Here is a 22,673-nt window from a genome sequence, read left to right as displayed (position 1 = left end):
AGACTTAATTAATTTAATTATTCAAGTTAACGCCATTTTAATTTAATATTATTCGGTATCTAGTTGACTCCACTAACCAATAAATCCAAGACTTCTTTCGGAAACAACTGAATGTTAGTTTACGGTTGGATAAATTAAGACTTTTTAGCATTGAAATCAATAAGTTTTCAGTCAATTTGTGACTGATTACATCATAGTCCCCAATTGTACCTATGTCCATTGACTAGGATGTCCGCTACCCTATGCAAGTCTCAAGGGAAATGATAGTAAATCGAGCTTACTTTGTCTAGTGGCTTACGTAAACCTGGGCACATCACTAATGGCGGACGGCCGACTGGCCGAAGCAGCGAGCGCGCTGCGCGCCGGCTCCCGCGCAGAAGGCGTGAGAGTTCGCGACAGAAGAGAACATGAATCAGCGCGCGTGTCCGCTTTGGTCCAGCTGGCCGCGCTGCATTCTCAGAGGGGTCACTGGCACAAAGCGCTGTCAGCGTATAAAGAAGCGCTGCAGATTCTACCAGACACGAACGCGCCTATCGTCGGATGGACGCGGCATGTAAGTAGCGGCACTTTTGTAAAGTGTATTAAGGGAACGCTATTATTTCCTTGGAATCAGTGACTAGGCATTGAAAGTCTTTATTGATTAAAAACTCACTAATTGACATATAGTTTTAACTTTCATCATTCTCAACACCACCATTAATTCTGACGGTATTTTGCTATTTTGCGTATTTTTTTGTCAATTTACAAAAGGAAAAGCACATCACTTCTATAAGTTATAACAAAACTTTCAATGTGATACCTACTTTATTACTTTGTGCATTTTTTTAATTTGTTATAAACAGTACCGTCTAATCTTGATCACACAGAAAAAAAAACGTTTGATCTCAATCTGTAATCTGCTGCCATATTCTCTCAGGCAATTGGTCAAAAGCCAAATGGGCCCCACTTGAAGTAGGTACTAATTGGGTGTTCACCCGTTTAACAGTGTGCCAAAATAGTACTTTTTGTTGCAGAACGTGTTGTCAATGGCTGGCGAGATCTACGTTCAGCTGCAGCAGTGGCCGCAGGCTGAACATAGCATATTGTCAGCGATAGCAATTGCGCCGGACCACGTGGAAACGCACCTCACACTGGCACAAATACTCGCGAGAAACGTAAGTCGGTGATTCTGTTCAAAAATATAATAAACCTATAATGCTTCAACCACCTATAATGCTTCAACCACACCAACGCGTGCAAGTCGCCATCGCCGACGCGATCACGGCGCGATTATAGGAAAATGACAGGTCGCGCGACCTAGTCATTGGCCTTTGATCGCGCCGGCGATGGCGACCTGTGGGTCTAGACAAAGTGCAAATTATAATCGCAAATCAGTCGAAAAGTGGTCGAAAAGCCCCTTTTTTGTATGGAGTTTTGACGGATTCGATTTTTGATTCGATCAAAAAGTGCGTTTTGTCTAGGGGGGCTGCACGCGTTGGTGTGGTTGAAGCTTAAGAGAAATCAATGTTTGGTAATGTGTTGTGTAGAATAATGTGAAAAAATTACGTAAACTCTTGTGGAATATTATAAAATTTATCAACGTACCTCAAAAAGACATCAGATTTTCTTTCCCTTTTTCCTTTACTTTGTGTATCACATTACTGATTCTTAAGCCAAAGCGCATTAGTTATTTACAATTATTCCTATATCTTATAACTTTCTATAGTAGGTTAATGTGAAAAAGTCGCTTTAATCTCATGTGAAATATTACAGAATCTACCGTAGCTCAAAAAGACAGATTTTCTTTCCCTTTTCCCTTTACTTTGTGTCTCACATTACTGATTTTAAGCCGCCGAAGAACATTAATTATTTAGTTATTTAAAATTATTCTTCTATTATAACTATGTCGTTACACTTCAACCACTCGTTAATGTAAATCAGCGTCTCTTTATTACCTACATCCCACGAACGTGTTAAAAATTGAATAAAATTACGCTTGAATTAATTAGAGTGTCATTGGTTGCAGACGAGTAGGTCCATGGAGGCAGAGATGTGGTTCAAAAAGGCGTTAATGTTAGCGCCGAACGACCCTTCGGTGCGGGATCAGTTCGGTAAGTCACTTTTTTGGCACGGCCTTTTAACAGCAAGCGGTTGGAATGTTTTTCGTTTTATTTTTTATTTCTCGGCCGTCCGGTTTTTATTTTTTATTTCAGGCCAGTATTTGTAAGAAAAGTTTTTTGAAAAGTAGCTCAAAATGTTTATGCAACATATTATTATTTTTCTTTTTGCATTTTGCACTCTAAAACTTTTTTTTATTATTTTCTAGTTATGTTCCCGCCTTAGGCAGTTCGATTTTTTCAAGTTATTTTTAATTTATTTACTTAATATGTACTTATGTTATGTTTATTTTGCTAAGATGAAATACCAGCTTTGAGGTGAAGCAAAAGGCCGTAATATTTATGAAACAAGCCTTTTAAGCCTTTTAAAAAATACATACCTAGTCTTTTATTAGCATGATACGGAGAACCTACTGATCCTACAGATAATAAACATGCATCGATCGCAATTTTACGTGTACTTTGCGTGTGATAGTATGCTGACATAAAATCGGATAACAGGTGCTTTTCTCGTATATGGGTTATCAACACGTACATAAAGTGAATAAAATTTTACAGCCCAGCACATCAGACTCTACATTTAGTTGCAAAATAACATCTACTACAATAACTTAAGATGCCACATTGTTTAGCTAGATATACCGTCATCTGTAGAGCTTCTACAATCAAAAGTTGTAATAAAAAGAAAAAAACCGGCCAAGTGCGAGTCGGACTCGCGCACCGAGGGTTCCGTACAAACCTGCAAGGTTTACAAAGTTCGTTCATTACGACAATCGAGTCATAACTATGTTTTTTTTTTTCACGGGTTAAAGGCAATTAGATCTAAGTATTTGATATGAATTTCAACTTGATAGCTCTACGCGTTCATGAGGAAAAAAGTAATAAGTTTATATTTATTAAAAAATATATATTTTGTAATGTAACTAAAAATTTAAGGTTTTCGGAATTTTTCCTTTATGTGTGCTATAAAAAGTTGCTTCATGCCAAATTTCAAGATTCTAGGTCGACTGGAAGTACCCTTTAGGTTTTGATTCCCTTGCGAGTACTTGCGAGTTTCAAAATATGCAGCTTAAATTGCTGTTTCTTTTGATTGCGTTGACATAGAAGTTTGATTTTGTTACAGCTTAAAGGTATTATAGACTTGAGTATTTGGTATGAATTTCAATTGAATACCTCTACGCGTTTATGAGGAAATGGGTAGTAAGTTTAAAATTATTAAAAAAAATATATTATGTGATGTAACTAAAAATTTATGGTTTTCGTAATTTTTCCTTTATCTATGCTATAAGACGTTGCTTCGTACCAAATTTCAAGATTCTGAGTTCACGGGAAGCACTCTGTAGGTTTTGATTCCCTTGCAAGTGTCGAAAATTTGCGGCATAAACGGCTGTATCTTTTGATTGCGTTGGCTTAGAAGTTTGATTTTTTCACAGCTTCAAGGGACAGTAGACCTGAGTAATTGATATAAATTTCAGCTTCATACCTCCACGCGTTCCTGAGAAAAAGGGTCTTGACAGACGGACGGACGGACAACAAAGTGATCCTATAAGGGTTCCGTTTTTTCCTTTTGAGGTACGGAACCCTAAAAATTGACACTCATTATCCATCAAGATGATTTTCCAAAACAATGTTGCCTGTAGAGTCAATTACATAAGCACATTTTAGAATTTGTGTGTCCCACCTAAGACATTAAATTATAACTGTAGTCTGTACCTAAATACCAACCAAAACCATTGTCCAACATCCTGATTTCCTTCCTTTCTTCCTTCTTTAACTGGCCCCATAACCGTTATTTCGTCTTATTCTTCCAAGACCTAATGCAATGGATCACGAACAATAGCTCGTAAGTCTAAGCAACGGCAGAGTGGGCTACAAAGCCGCACGACTCCTGGGCTTGTATATAAATGGGACACATCCAATCGGGAGGCCAGCAATAAGGCACATAAGCCCAACACAGATATATTGTTACACGATGCATTTGTAAACAGGACACATGTGCAGTATGAATCTGAATAGTTTCCTCCGGTCACTTAGTGTAGTGTTTCGCACGGTTTCATTTGGGAGATACAGGAATAGGAACGGTGTACTACTTGGCAAGATCGTAATTGAATCAGCTGATCAGTTGAAGAGGGGAATGGGATAGTAATGTGATAAAAGGAACATAAATCTTATAGATAGAAAACATAATATTACGTACTTTGTGATTAATAAAATTCCAAGTAGATTTTATGCACATTACTATACTTTAATTTTTTACTTCAAAATCAATTTATATTGCGCACCGATAAAGCCCTTTAATTATACTCGTCCAAAATTATATGAACATAGACATAATACGAAGACAGGTAACATAATTACTAAATAAATGAAACGTAGTTCTGATGCTGCTCTGCATCGTTAGAGATACAGGATTATTTGGATTGTTAATTGTTGAATATGAACTATTTACCTAACAATGAATCTATTTTAGTTTTACAATTTTTGTGAATTGTTTTAGGTATGTTCCTAAGATCACAGCGAAGGCTACGCGAGTCAGCAGACCAACTCGTAGCAGCAGCGAAATTAGCGCCGACTGACAGCGCTCGGGCTTCGTCCGCTGCGCGAGCGCTGCGGGACGCGCGCCGCTGTAGATCTGCCGAGCGCTGGTACGCCAGAGCAGTGCAATTAAAGCCCGAGGTAAGTAGTAATAGAGTCTATAATGCAATGGTACAATTATCGAACATGTAACGCGCTTCGCTTCGTCCGCTGCGCGAGCGCTGCGAAACGCGCCGCTGTAGATTTGCCGAGCGCTGGTACGCCAGAGCAGTGCAATTAAAGCCCGAGGTGAGTGGTAATAGATTCTGTGGTGTAACTAATAAACATGTAGCGCTCTTCGTCGCGCGCTGATACGCTGATATAAGATCTGCCGAACTCTAGTACGCTAGAGCAGTGCACTTAGAGCCCGAGATGACTATTCATCTACACCGTGTTACTTTGCATTCTTGCCATATTCACAGAGATAAAAGTAGGTAACAATACCTACTATTTAAGATAAACAAGAGACTCCCATAAAGAAAGTACACTAAGTTTTTAGTAAATTTGGTTTTTCAGTACAAATTGGAATAAACCAATTTTGTCTCGCACGTTCTACAGGTGCAAGTGGAATAAACCTAGTGGGCGTGGCCTAGTTCTTAATTTTATGGCTTTGGGTACCAGCCTTTTTATCCAGTCATAATAACTATTTTAAAATACTCTTTAGTTGATTTCAGATATTCCTTTCTACTTTACGGGATTAGGACCGTCAAAAATACGTAATAATTAATAGGGTTTCAATTAATTTACAACATTGTACCCTATTTTTACAAATTAATAAATTAAGTATGAAATGAAATCACCTTATTCACAATTAATTATTTATTTATAATTTCCTACTTACAAAGTTTACGTACTGCGAAGCAAGTGTTCAAAGTGTCCTCCGTTCTGATGAAGGCACAGTCTAGCACGGCTAAGCGTAGGTTTTTCGCTTTAGTTTTCGCAACACATAAATGTTTTGTATCACAGTTTCACTAAAACAATCCTTTCATGTAACGCGTTTACACTGTTTATCTCTTCTGCGCATACCAGTCGTTTCAAGTCACTCCAAAAATCCATTGGTGTCAGGTCCGAGGATCGTGGTGGCCAAGCTACTGGACCTCTCGTCCAATCCACTGTTCACCAAACGTATTATTCGCGCACTTGACGTCCTTATTGTGGGGGAGCACCATCCTGCTGGTAGTAGAGCATTTGGTGTAACGCTAAGGGTACGTCATCAAGCATTTCGTCTAAGACGTCTTGCAGACACTCCAAGCACCATTTTGATTAAATTATTCGTTGTTTGAATACACTTCAGTCATTTTTGTATTATTTATAACGTGATTTGTGTTTGATGGATTTCTCAGTTTTTTACAAGTGTCAAAAAGACATTTTAAAGACAATAGATTGCAATAGATATTTAAAAATACAATAAAAAGTAAAAAAGTCTCCATCGCCATCGCCAACAAGTGATGTGCATGCGTTACGATAATTAGTGGTGTGTTTAACAGATTGTCGATAAAATAAAATACTCAAGATTAAAAAAAAAAAAATTCGGGCATTATTTTTTTACGGATTTGTGTTCAGTATCAGTAATATAGTAACCTCTGTAAATATGGCAAGAATGCAAAGTAACACCCTGTATATATATATTATATAGTAATAGAGGCTATAATCCTGTGCAATTAACGATTATGTAGCATTTACTTAAGTATCTGTTTACTCTTGCTATTATACGATTATTACCTGCATTAATTAAATGGTCAAATTGCAATTGACTTTCAATTCCACGAACGCTGATTGTTCAATCATTAAACCTGCAGTGCTGAAATTGATAGTACAATGTAGCCGGCTATTTCGAGTGGACATTGGTCCCATTGTGGCTTTATAATCGTGCTTGTTCAATATAAGCCACTTAGTTTTCAATTTCCAATACTAAATAACAAGATCATTGATATTGAAGTGCGATAAACTATGCGAGAACATATTGTTGTGCATTAAGCGCGGATTCCACCGAGGCGGAGCGAAGCCGAGTGGAGAAATGTTTTAAATAACTAATCAAAGGACAATGTTCGTTCTCCATACATTGTTCGCCTAAGAACCAACAATTTTGACATATTACTACCCGAAAGCGAAATAATACGATTCTGTGTGTAAGAACAATGATTCCTGATGGACACTTGCCATAAAATTAATGATTAGGAATATTAAATCACAGCGATTTTATAATATGTCGTTTATGACAACATGGCGTCTAATGTATTGTGTGAATGTATGAACACCGATTCGCGAAAAATGTTTTGTATTGTCGTCACGCCGAGTCGCAGCCAAATAGTATAAAATAATAGAACAAGTTTTAGAAATATACAACTCGGCATTCCACTTTTATAATATGCCCACATATTGCACGTAAATAAACAACATGAATCGTAGGTTGTTTCCACCCTTGTCATCTGACACATGAAATAAACTCCTATTGTATTATAGATATCGAAGCCGAATCGTATATAATAATAGAATGGGTTTTGGAGATCACTCGGGGTTCCACTTTTATAAAATACCTACATATTGCATAAAAATAACACGAATCATGAGTTTTCTTTTCACCATTTACATCTGACACGAGATAACAAACTCCTATCTCCATGACTACCATCGTAGTCTATGCCAAAGACTACAATATTTTAAGCAAGAAGTTTCAAACCTTAGCGGCTACGGTAACCCCTGGGCCACATACATCATGATAACATTCGGTCGTCACCGGAACGAAGTCTTGCGATTATGCAAAAAAGCATCGTATTCTAGTGCGGCTATATCACGTTCAACCGGGGTTTTAATTCGACTAAAGTCCTGACTAAAGACTGGAAGAAAATATGCCGCATTGTATGAGCACTTCGTGTTCGTTAAAGCGGCTTCAGATCTAGAGCCCACATAGTTTTCTTTCCAATAATATCCGCAAGTAGCGCTGCATGATCTTTACAACAAAAACGGCAATAGTTATTAAGGTGCCAAAATTATATGATTACTTTGGCACGGTATTATACTCGTTCGAAGATTTGTCATTTTCATTCATTTCATCATCATCATCATCATTTCAGCCACAGGACGTCCACTACTGAACATAGGCCTCCCCCAATGACTTCCACATCGCACGGTTGGTAGCGGCCTGCATCCAGCGCCTTCCCGCTACCTTTATCAGGTCGTCGGTCCACCTTGTGGTGGGTTGACATTGCAGGATATGACTTTTGATAGGTTCATCATAGAATTCGGCGGGGATATCCTCACGGAGGAAGTTCGTAAAAGGGCGGAACAAGATCTTATAATAATGCAAGGCCGAAGCTGTAACGCGCGTGCTCCTACAACGTGTAATCCGGCGAGTATGCAATAAATAGTAATGTCTGGTAAATAGTGGTATACTGCATATGCATGTGCAAAAAGAAGCCAAGCAGAGCACATATAGAATCTGCACCCGCACGAAAGTCAGATGGGCTTCTCAAAATCTGATAAGACTCAAGGAATCAGTACTTGAAAACAAACTTCTGTGCATGCCCAGTGACGACATGCATACGGAATGTAACTTCACTAAACTATATTCCGTAAACATACCTCCTAGAGACAAATGGCTAGAAGGCCAAATGTCATTTAAGGAAGGTAGTCACGTCTGGTACACGGACGGATCCAAAAAGGAAAATAATGTAGGTTGCGGGATCTACGGAGAGAGGCCTAAGCTCAAAGTTAGCCTAAACATGGGGACTGAAGCCTCAATCTTCCAAGCCGAGGTCTTTGCCATAAACAAATGTGCAGAGATAAACTTGGAAAGGAAGCTCCAGGATCAACACATCTACATCAACTCAGACAGCCAAGCAGCACTGCTGGCCTTAACATCCTTCGAATACACGTCAAAATTGGTGCAAACATGCACCGAGACACTGAATGCACTGGGAAATACCAACAAAGTAACGCTTACATGGGTACCAGGACATTCGAATATAGAAGGAAACGAAGTAGCAGATGAACTCGCCAGAGATGGAGCCGATAACCCTCAAATCGGCGTAGAACCGTTCTGTGGCATTACCAAACAACGAGCCACCACGCTACTAACCGCCCTCTGCAAACAAGAGGCTATTGAGTGGTGGAAGTCTACATCGGGACAAAAACACTCAAAAGCACTCATTCAGGGATATAGCAATAAAGTAACTAAGGAACTGCTAAAGTTCAAAAGATACAAAGCCTGTGCAGTGACTAGAATACTGACCGGCCACTGCAAACTAAACAAACATAAATCGAACATGAACATGACCGAGGAAACTCTGTGCAGATTCTGCCATACAGAAGAAGAAACGGCCATGCATGTTCTTTGCTCATGCTTCCCGCTTATGAGCAAAAGAAGTATCCATCTCGGGCGACACATCATGCACCCGGATGAGATAGCAGATATCACGCTCCAAAGAATCTGGAAATTTATAGACTCAACGGGACTAAGCAGTGAACTTTAAAGACAAGGGCTGCCACAATAGATCAAACCTGGTCGAGTTGGCGCTAATAAAGGCCCAAAAACCAATAATAATAATAATAAATAGTGGTAATACGTATCGTTCGTTTCAGCCGAAAAGACGTCCACTGCTGGACAAAGGCCTCCCCCAAGGATTTCCACGAAGACCGATCTTGCACCGCTCGCATACAGGCACCTCCCGCGACCTTCACCAGATCGTCGGTCCACCTAGTGGGAGGCCTGCCCACGCTACGTCTTTCGGCTCGTGGTCGCCACTCAAGAACTTTCCTGCCCCAGCGGCCATCAGCTCTACGAGCTATGTGCCCCGCCCCGTCTATGTCTATATGCGCTACGATTACAGGGTATCATTTTGCATAGTCGCAAGACTTCACTCCGCTGCTGTCAAATCAATGTCGCATAATGTTATCGCAATGTGTGTGGCCCTTGGCCAAATCACAGAAGCCTATGCGAAGAAAGAGCACTTGAATGACAATGAAAATCAGGGTTACCATTTTATAAGATCTCCTCACTATTGAGGGTAACAAAGTAACATTAATAATCTAGCCATTAATTACATTTATTACCTATACGAGAAAGTAAAGCAACATGCGGTTTTATTTTAATTTGTAAAATATTTGTAACAGTTTGTTCCAAGTTTAGTTTTACAACAGTATTGCTGTTTCAGCTGTTACTGTGAAGCTTTGGGAAAATAAATAAATAGAAAAAATATTAACATAAATATTTATTTAAGTTTTTATGTTCATTATCATAATATGCCAATTTAAGTTACACTATGTGACAGTCTTTGACACTAAACAAACTCTTCAGCTTAATAATACCTACCTACAGGGCGTTTTTATAGTTACTCTTGCTGATGAAACAAGAAGGGTTGATTCTACTACTGAAATACAACTACTTTTCTTACAGGACCAATATCAAATTCTCAAGAAAATTCACATCCTCGTGATGGTGATAATTTCTATGGAGAGGTTTTTTTTTATATTCGGTCTCTTGGGATAAGTTATTCCATTTGAGCAGTAGAATTAATCCTTTTTATTTGATCACATATAAAAATAACACAAGTGTTTAGGAAAACTTCTTCTTTGGTATGGTATCACTACGGAGTTATAATGTCGGCAACTCTGTATCACTGACTTGTAACTTTCAAACAGTATGAATAATAAGGGCACCACATTGGTTTTCTTTCTGAAAAAAGGCTTTCACTTTTAGTACTAACCCTTTAGCACTATTTCATTGAAATAAAAATACAATAAACGCACAGAAGACTGAAATTGAGTCAACTGACGTGACATTTATAATTTGTTGACATTATGACAGTTTGACAAGACTAGGAATTGAAAAAGTTTTAATTGAAAAAGTAAAATGACAATTTATTAAAACGATTCACAAGGATATAATCGATTAAAAATATTTATAAAATGTTCTGATACTTGCCTGTAGCGATTATCCAATCCTGGTTTCTACTGAAAAACTACCTCGTGGCAAGATTTTAATAAAATAATAAAATCTTTATCTTCTCTTTCACAATCTATAAAAGTTCATTTGGTCTATTCGCTGGGTGCGAAGTACTAGGTGGGGGTAACATAATCTATCGCAGCGCTCATGGTGGTCAAAAGTAGAAATAATGTAAGCTCTGCCATCAGATGTATCTGTCAATGGCAAAGCGATTCTACATAATACATTTTTATATCATTAATTAATCGCATGAAAAGGGTCCTACTGGGAACTTAAATAAAAGAGTGGACTGTATTTCGATAGGGCTGGTTTAATAGCCGTTTACAATTTGGAAATAACTAGACTATACAACGTGGTAGTACAAAAATGAGTCACAGTAGTTGTTGTGCACAGATGTTTGCCTTATGATGAGAGCGTGAATTATTGAACTCTGCCCTTGTTTTGTTCTGAATTCTTCTACATCTCGGACTTGTCCAGCCAATACCAACAACTTTCCTTTAAATACGGTTTGTGGTTGGAATTTGATATTGTAACACTCACAAACCCGGTCTTCAAAACAATACTCATTCCGATCTGAAAACGATATTTAATTTATTACTAGCGATACAGGAACATTTAAATATATTTACTGTTATATAATGAAACCGTTAAAGTAGCTTTTTCTTTTTGTTTTACTGTAAAACTACAACTATAAATGAAGTAAACAAACCCTGACACAATCAAAATTAAACACATTTTTTGGACTTACCTCATTTGATTTGAATGACCAAAATGATTTCAAAACCTTTTTTCCACCCAAATCGTGGTATCACAACAATTTATTAGTCGAAAATATTTGTTATTTTTTCATTTCGATATTTTTTCACAAATATACGACCTAAATGTCAATGTGACAGAGCCCTCAAAGTTGTGGACGCTAGTTGGCGCTGTAATCGTGCACAGAGCCAATTATTATACATGTGCTATGAATGAGGGTTTTCGCGATTGAAAAATCCGCGAGATGGCAATACGTAGACGCGAGGTACAAATGCTGCATGATTGGTGGATATCTGTCAATGTCATGTCAAAAATAACCAATCATGCAGCATTTGGACCTCACGTCTACGTATTGCCATCTGGCGGATTTTTCAATCGCGAAAACCCTCATTGGCATAGATTATGAGAGACTGGCAACTATACTAGGTTGATATATGTTTCTCACACTTCAACTGGCATTGGATTCAACATCGGATTCTGACACTTTTACAGTTATGATACCATGAATATCAGTTTATGGTCCTAATTATTTTTATTTTATTTACGACCTTCGACCAGTTGGACACTTTAGATAGCTTCTTGTAATAGTGTGAATATCTTTTTAGCTTTTAACGCAAATCTAGTCTTCAAAGCAGTTTAATCGATTTATTTTATTTTCAAAATCGATATTTTATTGTCTATGATGGCCGCAGGAACATCACTATACATGGACTCCCAGCAATAAAGTACGGTAATGCCTCGTACAGATTTTATCGGCAAAAATTATGGAACTTGATAGGTTTTAGACCATGCCACGCACCAAAACGTCCGGAAGTTGTAATAGTATTATAGAATAAACGTTAAAAGACTTATTTATTTAATTTTTCAATGCTTAAGTGTCCATTAGAATGAAAGGGTGCTTAATGTATTAAAAAAAATAGAAAATAATTATGATGGGTTAATGTTTTTGGGCGGTTTTTAGGCGGTTTCTGACAATGTCCTTTCATAATTTACACTTTTCCTCTTCGTTCTGCACAGCTCCATTCCGCCTTGATGGAAACCGGGCCTAACTTACACCAAACATTTTTAGAACCAAATATTTTTTAATTTCGAATAAAGAATACTTTATTTGAATTTAGAATACTTGATTCGAATTTAAAAATGCTTAGTTCGAAATTCAAATGTAAAACTACGAGTAATCCAATTGTGCTGTGGTTCCTGCAAGATCCACGCACGTGTAATTTATCGCGAAGGTTGAATTCCTAGAGGTGAACTAAACACTGTAAGGTTAGCGTAATAAATGGACAACCGTAAGGCGAAGGCCACATTACATTTTAAATAAGCCAAAAATACGGGAAAGTTTTTTTAATATCCTTAACTGGAAAAATACTAGTAGTTGGCTTTGCAATCATTTAAAAATGTTATGCTAAATGGCATGTCTCAAAATAACAAAGGCCTCTCATCTCTTCGATCTTTACTATCCATTGATCTCTTCTCTGCCATGAGAACAATGAAATATCTTACAAGATAATTGATATAAAATAACTACACTACCTTACTTTAACCGTAACTATAACGATAACCGATCAGTTTTGTATGGAGTTTGACAGACTTTTGACCTTTGTTAAAGATGGTGCAACCTAGCCTTAGGAAAATCTCTAAGGCCCGATTCGACCAAACTTTTTTCCGAGAATAACTCCTGAAAAACTGACGATTTATTCTTTGATTAATATTGACTTTTGTTTGGTAGAATCCACCCTCAAAGAAAAAAAGCTTTCACACAATTGGATTACCAACAATTAGGAGTGTAGCCTTATCCTAACGCGGCAAAGCATAGATTAGAGAATTCCCGGCTCTGAACAATTAATGCCTACAGTGTACTAGAATAACAAATTATACGGTCATCGTTTTTGTCTTATTCGCACTTTGTTTTACACGTTTACGTGTAGTGAGGTGCGAGGAATGTGAGATGGTCAAATTGGTCTTGCCTTTTCTTTTGTTTTGAGTTTTTTTAGAGTGTAGTGTAGTATTCATTGTGACTAACCTATATTATGATGGTGTTTAAGGGCTCGACAACGGACACAAAATATTAATATAACCATGCCTACTTTTCTATGATTTTGATCTGTATGTGTTTATTCGTTGGTTTGCGTTATACGAGTCTGGAAGTGCATTTACACAGAAGTACCTACATACACGCTGCCTGGCAAAGTTTATGACAACTTTGTACTCACCGGAACTACATTAATATGAACGTTTCATTTTCATAGAATACAGTACGTAGGTTACTTCTTATTGTACCGCCAAACTAAACTAAACCAACTTAAAGTTAAAACACAAAAGGCCCTTGCAAATGTTGTTAAATTTTTGTAAATAAATATCACTCTCCGATCTCATCGTTTTTCATTTTCTTTTTTTACTTTTGTTAATGTTCATTGATTCGTTATTTTCATAAAGTAACACAATTATAAAATAATCTGGCTTACTTCGTAATTCATATTATTCTTAATTTGTAATCCGAAAATCAGCAGACAATGAAAACGCTTTTACAGTGAAAATGAAGCTCTCTAATAAAAACGGGTTGAACATAATAGGTGAAAAAGTTAGCTTAAATTTTTATTTTAGCTTCCCGCTTGCAAAAACTGAAAATGCATGAAATCTGTGCAAAGAAAATAGGGTAACAATAAGAATTCATTTTGGTTATCTTGAACCTGCTCTGTAAGTTGCATTAAAAAGCTGAAAACGAAAAATGGAAAATAGGCAGTTTGAAAAATGAACTGGGCTAGAATGAAAGTGCATGAAAAATCTTTTAGAATTCTGTGTGTTTGAGTTCTTTGTTGTGATAAAATAATAATATCCAGTAATATTGTGGAATTTTAAAAACTTTTGCCAACTTGTGGTGTTTTTCTTTTAAATCTATTATTAACTGGCAGGTGATAGCAACTTTAAGGCTGATTTGCACCACCTAACTTTGACTGTAACTTTTTTTTTATTATAACGATAACCGGTGTTTTTTGTATAGAGTCTCCTTGACAGACTTTGGACGTTTGTCAAAGTTAAAGTCACATGGTGCAACCCAGCCTAATTGTATTATATGTCTGATATTACGTGAAAATAAAGATATTTTTACATATCACTTTCGCTCAATGAAAGCGGCGTTCGATCAACGTGGTAGTCTGGTCCAAAAATATTAAATAAATGGACTTATCTTCTTTTAGTCATTAAAGTTCAAAATAGTCTGACATAAACATTTCTCTTCCAGGACGCAGAATACCACTCAAACCTCGGTGCGATTCTCCACCTTAACGGCAAGTACGCAGCCGCCGCCTCGTCATACCGGAGGGCGCTGCAGCTCCAACCAAACGATGAGATCACCATCACCAACCTGAAGAGAGTCAGGACCCTCATGGGCAAGCAGCGGAGGAAATAAGTTAAGTTTTGCGGAATGTTGTAACGATGCTCCTTTGTTTCCTATAGCTGGACCGGGAATTTCTTCGAAAACTAATAAAATAAATTAAAACATAAATCAAAACAGAACTTTTTCAACGGAGCCTTTCAAGGCAAGAGTGAATAGGCAATTACAGGGCAGATGTTTACCATCCTAAACTGCATCTCACTTAACACCAGGTGAGATTGCGGTCAAATACCTGCCTTGTTCTGCATAAATAATCTCCAAAACTTTCAGGATCGGTCCAAGATCTCATTAGTGATTCCTAAACTTTAACAAATAAATTTAAAAAAATCACTGATCACTGAACAAGTTGTTCTGTTACGTAGTTATGGAATTTATTAAATAACACATTGCTGCAAATCTCAAACGGAGCGTGTAACTCCGCTAACTCAGCGGTGACCTACTTCCAGACCTATATCCAGTTTAGAGATGAATTTAATGATATTAAAGTTAATATAAATACTTTGTAACGTTTTATGAAGTCCTATTTCAACCTTTTGCTAACTTTGAAGTGAGAGCTGAATATTAAAATGTTTCTTGACGTCCAAATATTGGAAACAAAGAAAGCAAAAACAGTACGTCAATTGCCAAAACTATTGATAGCTTTCAAAGACGGTGTTGTTATCATAAAAAATACCAAAATATTTTCCAGCTTTTTATAAGTCTAAACATTCCCTTTTGCTTAAATTTCTAATGTTTTAAATACGATATAACATGGTTATTGTTAAATTTATGTTGATTAAATAATAATATGAATAAAACGGAATTAAAATGTTTGTAAATCCAATTTTTTATGACACATGAAATCATGTTGTCTTGTTACTAAAATATTATAATAATGAAAATTACTGGAAACATCCATAACTTTTCGTGAATTTAACTATCACAACATACTTGGTTAAAATGTGTACATTTTAATTCAATTATATTATTATGTAAGTAACTGATCAGGAATTGCGTTAATATTAAGAGCCATTTTACATTTTCGTGCGAAATTCTAAGATTTTGGAAGCATGAATTACTATCTTAAGCAACACCCAGAGATTATTTAATAACTGCGAAAGATAGGTCAATCCTTGGTGTTGACCATTAATGAAACGGATTTACTAAAATTCTTTTGCTTAATTCACAGTGCCCCATCTCCCACAACCATTTTACGGAAAAATTGCCGCAGACTCATTTTCAAAGTCCTGTATCTATTATTTATGCTCATATAATAAGCTTAAAAATATATAGTAATCATCGGACATATATTCTTGTAGTCCATTAATGAAATAGATTCTTGAATTTCATTACCATTATTGAGTAAAATCTAAAAATATTTTGGCAAATTTGAAGATTAACGTCACATTTTGATCGTGGTTTTTGGTTTAATAACACAGCAATAACTGCAATAAAAGTATCCCAAAATAAATAATATTCATTGTAGAATTGATTTCTACAGTTATTGTTTAAATATTAGTAACCACTTTGTCAAAATATTGATGTGAATATCAGTATAAATTACAATGCGCAAGCCGACATCGATTAGTATGGCGCGAGCGCCCGTCAAGGCAGGACCTGTGTCATTTTTCCCGCCGTGACGTTTACGTGCGTTCGTGTCGTAAAGCGGTGATTTGTACGGCGACCAAATACATTTGATACTATGCCGAGAGGCTGTTTCGAGTCGGCCGGCCGAGCAGAAATTGAAATGATGAATTTTAATTTCTTTGACGGATCTGGGTGTAACTATGTATAATATGTAGGTACCATGTATTTAATTTAATAAATAAATTATAAAAAAATATATCCATCCATTATGCTAGCACCCTTAACACAAGCATATTGGTTGCCTACTTTTGGACTAGATGGCGCTGTGAAATTGTTCAAAGATTTGTTTATTTATTTATCCGCTTTGAGTTTTGTTTCGTGAAGAAAAAAAAGAAGCGTTTTGTTTCGAGAGGGAAGCTTTGTTGTTAAATCTATAGTAATAAAAGAGGAAAGATTTGATTGTTTGTTTGTTTGTTTGGAGGCAATAGCTCCGAAAAAAAATTCTTTCACGATTTAGAATCCTAATTTTTTTTCTATGTAGGCTATAAAATATTTTCAAAAACTATATTATAGTACAAAATCTTTGATAAAATTCGACGTTTAATAAATAAATTAGATAACATATTAATACTTTTTTTTCAGTACGATTTTAGTACTTGTTTTTCAGAAATTCTACGATTTAACTAAACTTCTAGTGTTTATATTTTATGGGTCATTCCACCGGCCAAGAAAATCACGTGTCTGAGGCCAAAAAGTACCTGAATATCATAATATTTTAGTAACAAATATTTTTATCTAATAGTATAACTTTGGTTCTTGTTGTTAAACCACAGAGATAGTTAATAATAGTTAATTAAGTAATTTAAAAAAAATCGTAAGTCGTCAAAAATTGATTACCACGACGTGTCCGCGCTCCCGATTTCAGAACAAATTTGCTCGTATAAATTAATCCGTTATTATTAACGCTTTCAATGCTTATGTAATCGATTACTGATTAAATAAACATTGATAAATTAAATACGATATAACTATATCACTAAAAGGTTTTGTAAAATAACTATTTGAAGTTGTGTCCGGGCGTTAACCGTGATTACCCCGACACGTCGCTAATGTGCGCCTACGTCCCTAGCTACGCAATTTAGAAACGAGCTCTATCCTCCCCCGTGAACCTTTAGTGGTGGCCTTCGTGCCGAGGAGTCAGGTAATGCGACTCGTCGCAAGATTTCGGAGTTATCGAGATAAGAATATGATTACCCAGACCTTGGTTCAGTGCACGGTTGATTTACTCTATCCTGTTTTTTTAGGTTTCTTTACATGGAAAGTTTTTGAGAATGTACAGGAATAATGGTCCATGTAACCGCATTTTTGTGTGTTAAAACATTTGGGATTCAACTTACAGATTGGGCAGGGCTCAGGATAAACCTTAATTTTTTGACTACCCCGACCTTGATTACCCCGACTTTTGTCACTGGGTAATCAATAGAACTGTAATTTTACTAATGAATGATTAACTAAATAACATTTAATAAGCAAAAATAACCATTTACTATATGAAATCCTGTTAATACATATTATTAATGACAATAATATCTTATCCTATCTTCCGCCCTACCGGTGTAACAGTCGCCACCACCACGCCTGAGACACTGTGGGACCTGAAACACTCTACTCCACCTAGGGTGCTCGACGTCAACGTTAACCCACCAACCCGCGACGAAGTGACCAAGGCTATCCTGTCTCTCAAAATTGGCAAGACCCCCGGACTCGACTTTATCACCGCAGAAATGCTGAAAGCCGATGTAAACTCCGCTGTCGACGTCCTGACACCTGTCGCCGAAAACATCTGGATGGAAGAGGAACTCCCAGATGACTGGCATAAAGGGCTTCTAATTATTGTGCCGAAAAAAGGGTAAAGCAAGGGTATCAGTATCGGAAGACCCAAGAGATGCGATCTGGTGTGAGGAATTGCACACCGTTGGTGCAGAGGCTGTGGAACGAGTCCACAATTTCACTTACCTCGGGAGCATCGTGTCAGAGCCTGGAGGTACCGAAAAGGACATCATTTCGCGCATTGCCAAGGCCAGAGCTACCTTCGCACAACTTCGAGCCGTATGGCAATTACGGAAATTGACCCACGCAAGATCAAAATATTCGAGTCCTACGTCAAATCAGTTCTGCTCTATGGGTGTGAAACGTGGAAGGCCACTAAGGTTATCTCGCACCAGCTGCAGATCTTCTTCAGCCGCTGTATTCGCCGAATTCTCCAAAATCTCCAAACGACAAACTCTTGGAACGCTGCTACGAAATACCGATCGGCCAGCAGATCAAACGCTGCAAGTGGGACTGGATCGGCCACACTCTCCGAAGGGACCCCGATAATATCCCAGCAGGCTCTAGATTGGAACCCCCAGGGAAAATGCAAACGTGGTCGCGCCAAAAAAACATAGCGACGCACTGTAGCAGACGAGGCGAAGAAGATCGGCAAGACTTGGAGCGAGATCAAACGCGAAGCTCAAGACCGAATGCGATGGAGGACTGTTGTTTTGTGGACGCCTTCTGTCTCATAATAGGAGACATAGGACATTGAGTCACTAATATTATATGTATAAGCGAAAGGTTTTTACTCTTTTACGCAACAACTACTAAACAGATATTGTTGAAACTTTACAATATTGTCGTTTATACATCAGAATAACAAATAGCTTGTTTTAGTAACATTCATTTCACCATAACTTAAAAAAAACCTTAGAAAATAAAATATTTTGTTTTATTTTTGATTACTCTGACTCCCAACTTTGATTACCCCGACCATGAAAATTTTGATGTCGCATAACTTTTTATTCCTGCTTGCTACAGATGGGCCAATATAAAAAATATGCACGTAACAATGTCTATTTTGAAATGTATTACCTAAACTTACTCTAAATTCAAAAATAAAAAAGGTCGGGGTAATCAACTAAATAATCCAGATCCGGAGAAATACCCTTATGCATAATTCTAAAATATACATATATCTTATTGATAGATGACGTGCTTCGTATTTTATTAAAATTATTACCTGACTATGTTAAAAAGGTGTGGAATGTTATTATTTTGGAGATAACTTGGTTCCATAGAAATATAGAGATATGCTAAGTAATGCGCTGAGTTCGAAACTCAGTGTCGTATTAGAAATTCACACACACAAAGAAATCAAATTATGTGCTCATTATCCACTGCGGTATCAGTATTCAACGTTCGAATAATCTTTAGTACTATGCAAGCAATATAAACTGTTTACATAATGACGTCGCTACTGTCATCATTGCTTTCACAAGCAATATGTTCCAATCCAATTTATCCCTTGTCACATTTCCCTTTAGTTTCTGTGATCTGTGCTTGTTTCTAAGTTGATATCAATGAAATATTCCTTAGTACTTTTGATTTTTTTTTTGACACGTGTTTGAAAAATCAAGGTCAGATTACAATAAAATAACAAGTGAAAACGTAACATTGCATTGCAACTCGCAATTTCGCAATATTGATGAGGAGATTCCATTGGAAAGTCTGTGTTCATTCCTAGGATTCCCCTAACACCATCAAATTCAAGAGAATTCAAGAGAGTACAGTTTCCCATCTCATGCTTAGGGACCACGGTTTAAAATAGTGTGGTTGCATAGAGCCTGCAACGGGCAACCGCGTGCGCAGCTGCTCATACTAATTTTCGATAAAAAGCAAGTGTTGGCGCCCTCACGAGTTTTAGCGGAGTTCCATATGGTAGCGGGAGTAGACTAAATGGAAATCTATGCTTATCCGACGACCAGTTGTATGTGGCATACTTCAGAGTATGCGCACACAATAGCCTGGTGATTTTAGCACCTGAAGGAAAAACAAAAAAACATTGTTTACAAAGAAATCTGCGGTAGGTGTAGTGTTTTAATTTTGTTTTAGAAAGATCTCATAATTTTGTAAGTATTCAAATATTTAAACATAATAATTTGTAGATTTTATATCAAAAAATATAATAATTTATTTTAACAAAATTAATTTTCTTAGAATATTTTAATTCTATTAGAACCATTTTCCACTTCATCGCAGAAGAAGTCGCGGGCAAAAAGCTAGTATGAAATATGTAGTATTGCCCGCGGCTTCACCCGCTTGAAATTTAGTTTGTCACAGATCGTCATAAATTATAGCCTAACATTGTTATTCTGGTCGACGCCAGGGATGGATGAGCGTCGCTGTCGCTGGCGACAGGGTCTTCTGGTTCAGGGTTCATGGCGTAGGTCTCAGGCAAAATCCTGTCTAAGGATATTTATTTATTATAGTTGAACACAGAATGCCTAGTACTGCTGTACTGTACTGTAAAGTTTCATCAAAATCTATTCAGTAGTTTTTGCGTGAAAGTGTAACAAACATCCAGACATCCACACAAACTTTCGTATTTATAATATTAGTAAGACTAGTAAGAAGTAAGATAGTAAGATGAATTATTTTAGTTATTTGTTTACTTATAATAATATTTATTTATTTATTTCTTAGCTCTGTCTGATAATGGATCTGGAGGAGATGCAATGGCCACCTCCGTAACAAAACAATAGAACCCTATGGAGTTTGGGCTTGTGTGATTCGCCTTGACGAATATTTCGTATCCAGGGCCCGATGATTGAGCTGTAAATGGGCAGATTTTTTTTTCACTATGTGACTGTCTTTATTTTGTACTTAATATATATTTTACATATTATACCTATTCGTGTTTCATTATGAATCGAAATATAAAAGACTTATAAAACTCTATTAAAAATTTAAATTAATTTATCAAGTTTGAATACCTCATTCTACCTTAAAATTAATAACTTAAATCAAGTCTTAATACGGTCACGGCTCAAGATTTTTTTGTCCATTTCAGCGTTCTTTTTACTCTTTTGACGTTGCGTTGACAGCTTTTACCTAAATTCGCGCGGAATATTTTTGTGAAATGGCTCTTAATTGTTATTTACGTTTTTGTAACACTTATGAGTCAATAGGCATAATGGTACTAAGCTATACGGGCGAGTCTTGAAACAACGTTATAGATGTAGTTAGATATATTGTACATAGGTGAACTAAGAAAATTTTATACATGTGCATAAAAAGATTTTTTATGAAACGTTAGGGTCCCAATGTTTGAAACATTTTGGGAAGCGGTTGTTTATTGTTTTGTTTTGTTTTTCGTCTTCCATGTTTACTGTTTCTTATGTCATATAAACGATTATATTCAATATCGAAGCGAAAGGCTAGTGTATTTAATGTATCTATGCGTAATGTTGATTGTACATAATTAAAGCGTTTGAATAAGTAAATAATGGTATAAAATGGCACCTAAATGGTGTGAGTTATAATTATAAACATCGTCATTTACGTCCACACGCAAATGTTGTTACGTGCGATGTTTTATTTTAGTGCTTGGAAACATAAAACGTTTTGTTTTTTATTCCTTTTCACTTTAACCTAAATTCAGTTTGCAAGCAAATAGTCTTGTAATACTATTTTTATTGAAAGAAAAATTGTTAAACTCAAAGTTTGAAATACAAATTGATTTGGGTCTTCTTAAAACAAATCAATTCGTGATACGCTTGATCTCATTTCTTTATTGTAAATTTAAACTCGATTCAAAATAAAAAATAATGCTTTCAAAACTTTTGAATAAGAGCCATAACTAACATGCAACTGCAAACGAAATGTTAATATCTCTTACGGTAACATAAACAAAAGATTCCCGTGTTTGTGCGGTGGAAAGCTCGGCTGAAAAAGTGCAGCCTTTCAGAAGGCGTCGGCTTTTCCAACAGCTTTCACAAAGCTTCGAAACGCGTGCACGTGGTGAAGCTCACAACATTATTACTATTTGAAAGTGTGGCATGACCGACATTATTTTTTCAGTTTATCTTTATTATTATCTTTAGGGCCGATCCGCTGCTCAAATATTTTTAACATAAAACAAACTCGTTATGAAAGGAATAAAAAGAAATTATGAGCATTAAAAACTTACGACGTCCATAACTAGCACTCCTATGACGTGTTTTGGACATCTTTTCTCCGATGTAAGATCAAATTAAGTATTTAAGTAGCAGGATAGGCCCCGTAAGATGTTATTAACAGAAAAAATATCCCCGTACCCGTTAAATTGGTAACTGTTTTATGCCGTTAGTTTTGACCACAGTGTGAAAAGACTGATATTCCATTTAGCCCTTGTGGTCTGGGTCTTAAAATCTAAATGGTACATGACATCAATAAATCTTAAACTGTGACAAAAGCTGGCGTATAATATTGTCGTGACATCAGGGTCTCTGTACCAAATTATTGCTGCCGATAGTTTATATCGAAA

General features: G+C 36.6%; 1 protein-coding gene across 1 annotated transcript; it reads left to right on the top strand.

Moving 5' to 3' along the window:
• The first annotated feature begins 319 nt into the window (after window positions 1-319).
• LOC135072822 (protein O-mannosyl-transferase TMTC2-like) lies at window positions 320-16,789 on the top strand. The gene is made up of 5 exons (XM_063966860.1): window positions 320-553; window positions 1,014-1,154; window positions 2,006-2,090; window positions 4,594-4,772; window positions 14,612-16,789. The coding sequence occupies exons 1-5, from the start codon at window positions 320-322 to the stop codon at window positions 14,777-14,779; spliced, it is 807 nt and encodes a 268-aa protein (XP_063822930.1). The 3' UTR covers window positions 14,780-16,789.
• The last annotated feature ends 5,884 nt before the right edge of the window (window positions 16,790-22,673 follow it).

Source organism: Ostrinia nubilalis, chromosome 6 (genome assembly GCF_963855985.1).
Source record: "Ostrinia nubilalis chromosome 6, ilOstNubi1.1, whole genome shotgun sequence".
Taxonomy (NCBI): domain Eukaryota; kingdom Metazoa; phylum Arthropoda; class Insecta; order Lepidoptera; family Crambidae; genus Ostrinia; species Ostrinia nubilalis.
The sequence above is the reverse complement of the archived record's forward strand: the minus strand, read 5'-3'. Positions and strand labels throughout refer to the sequence as shown.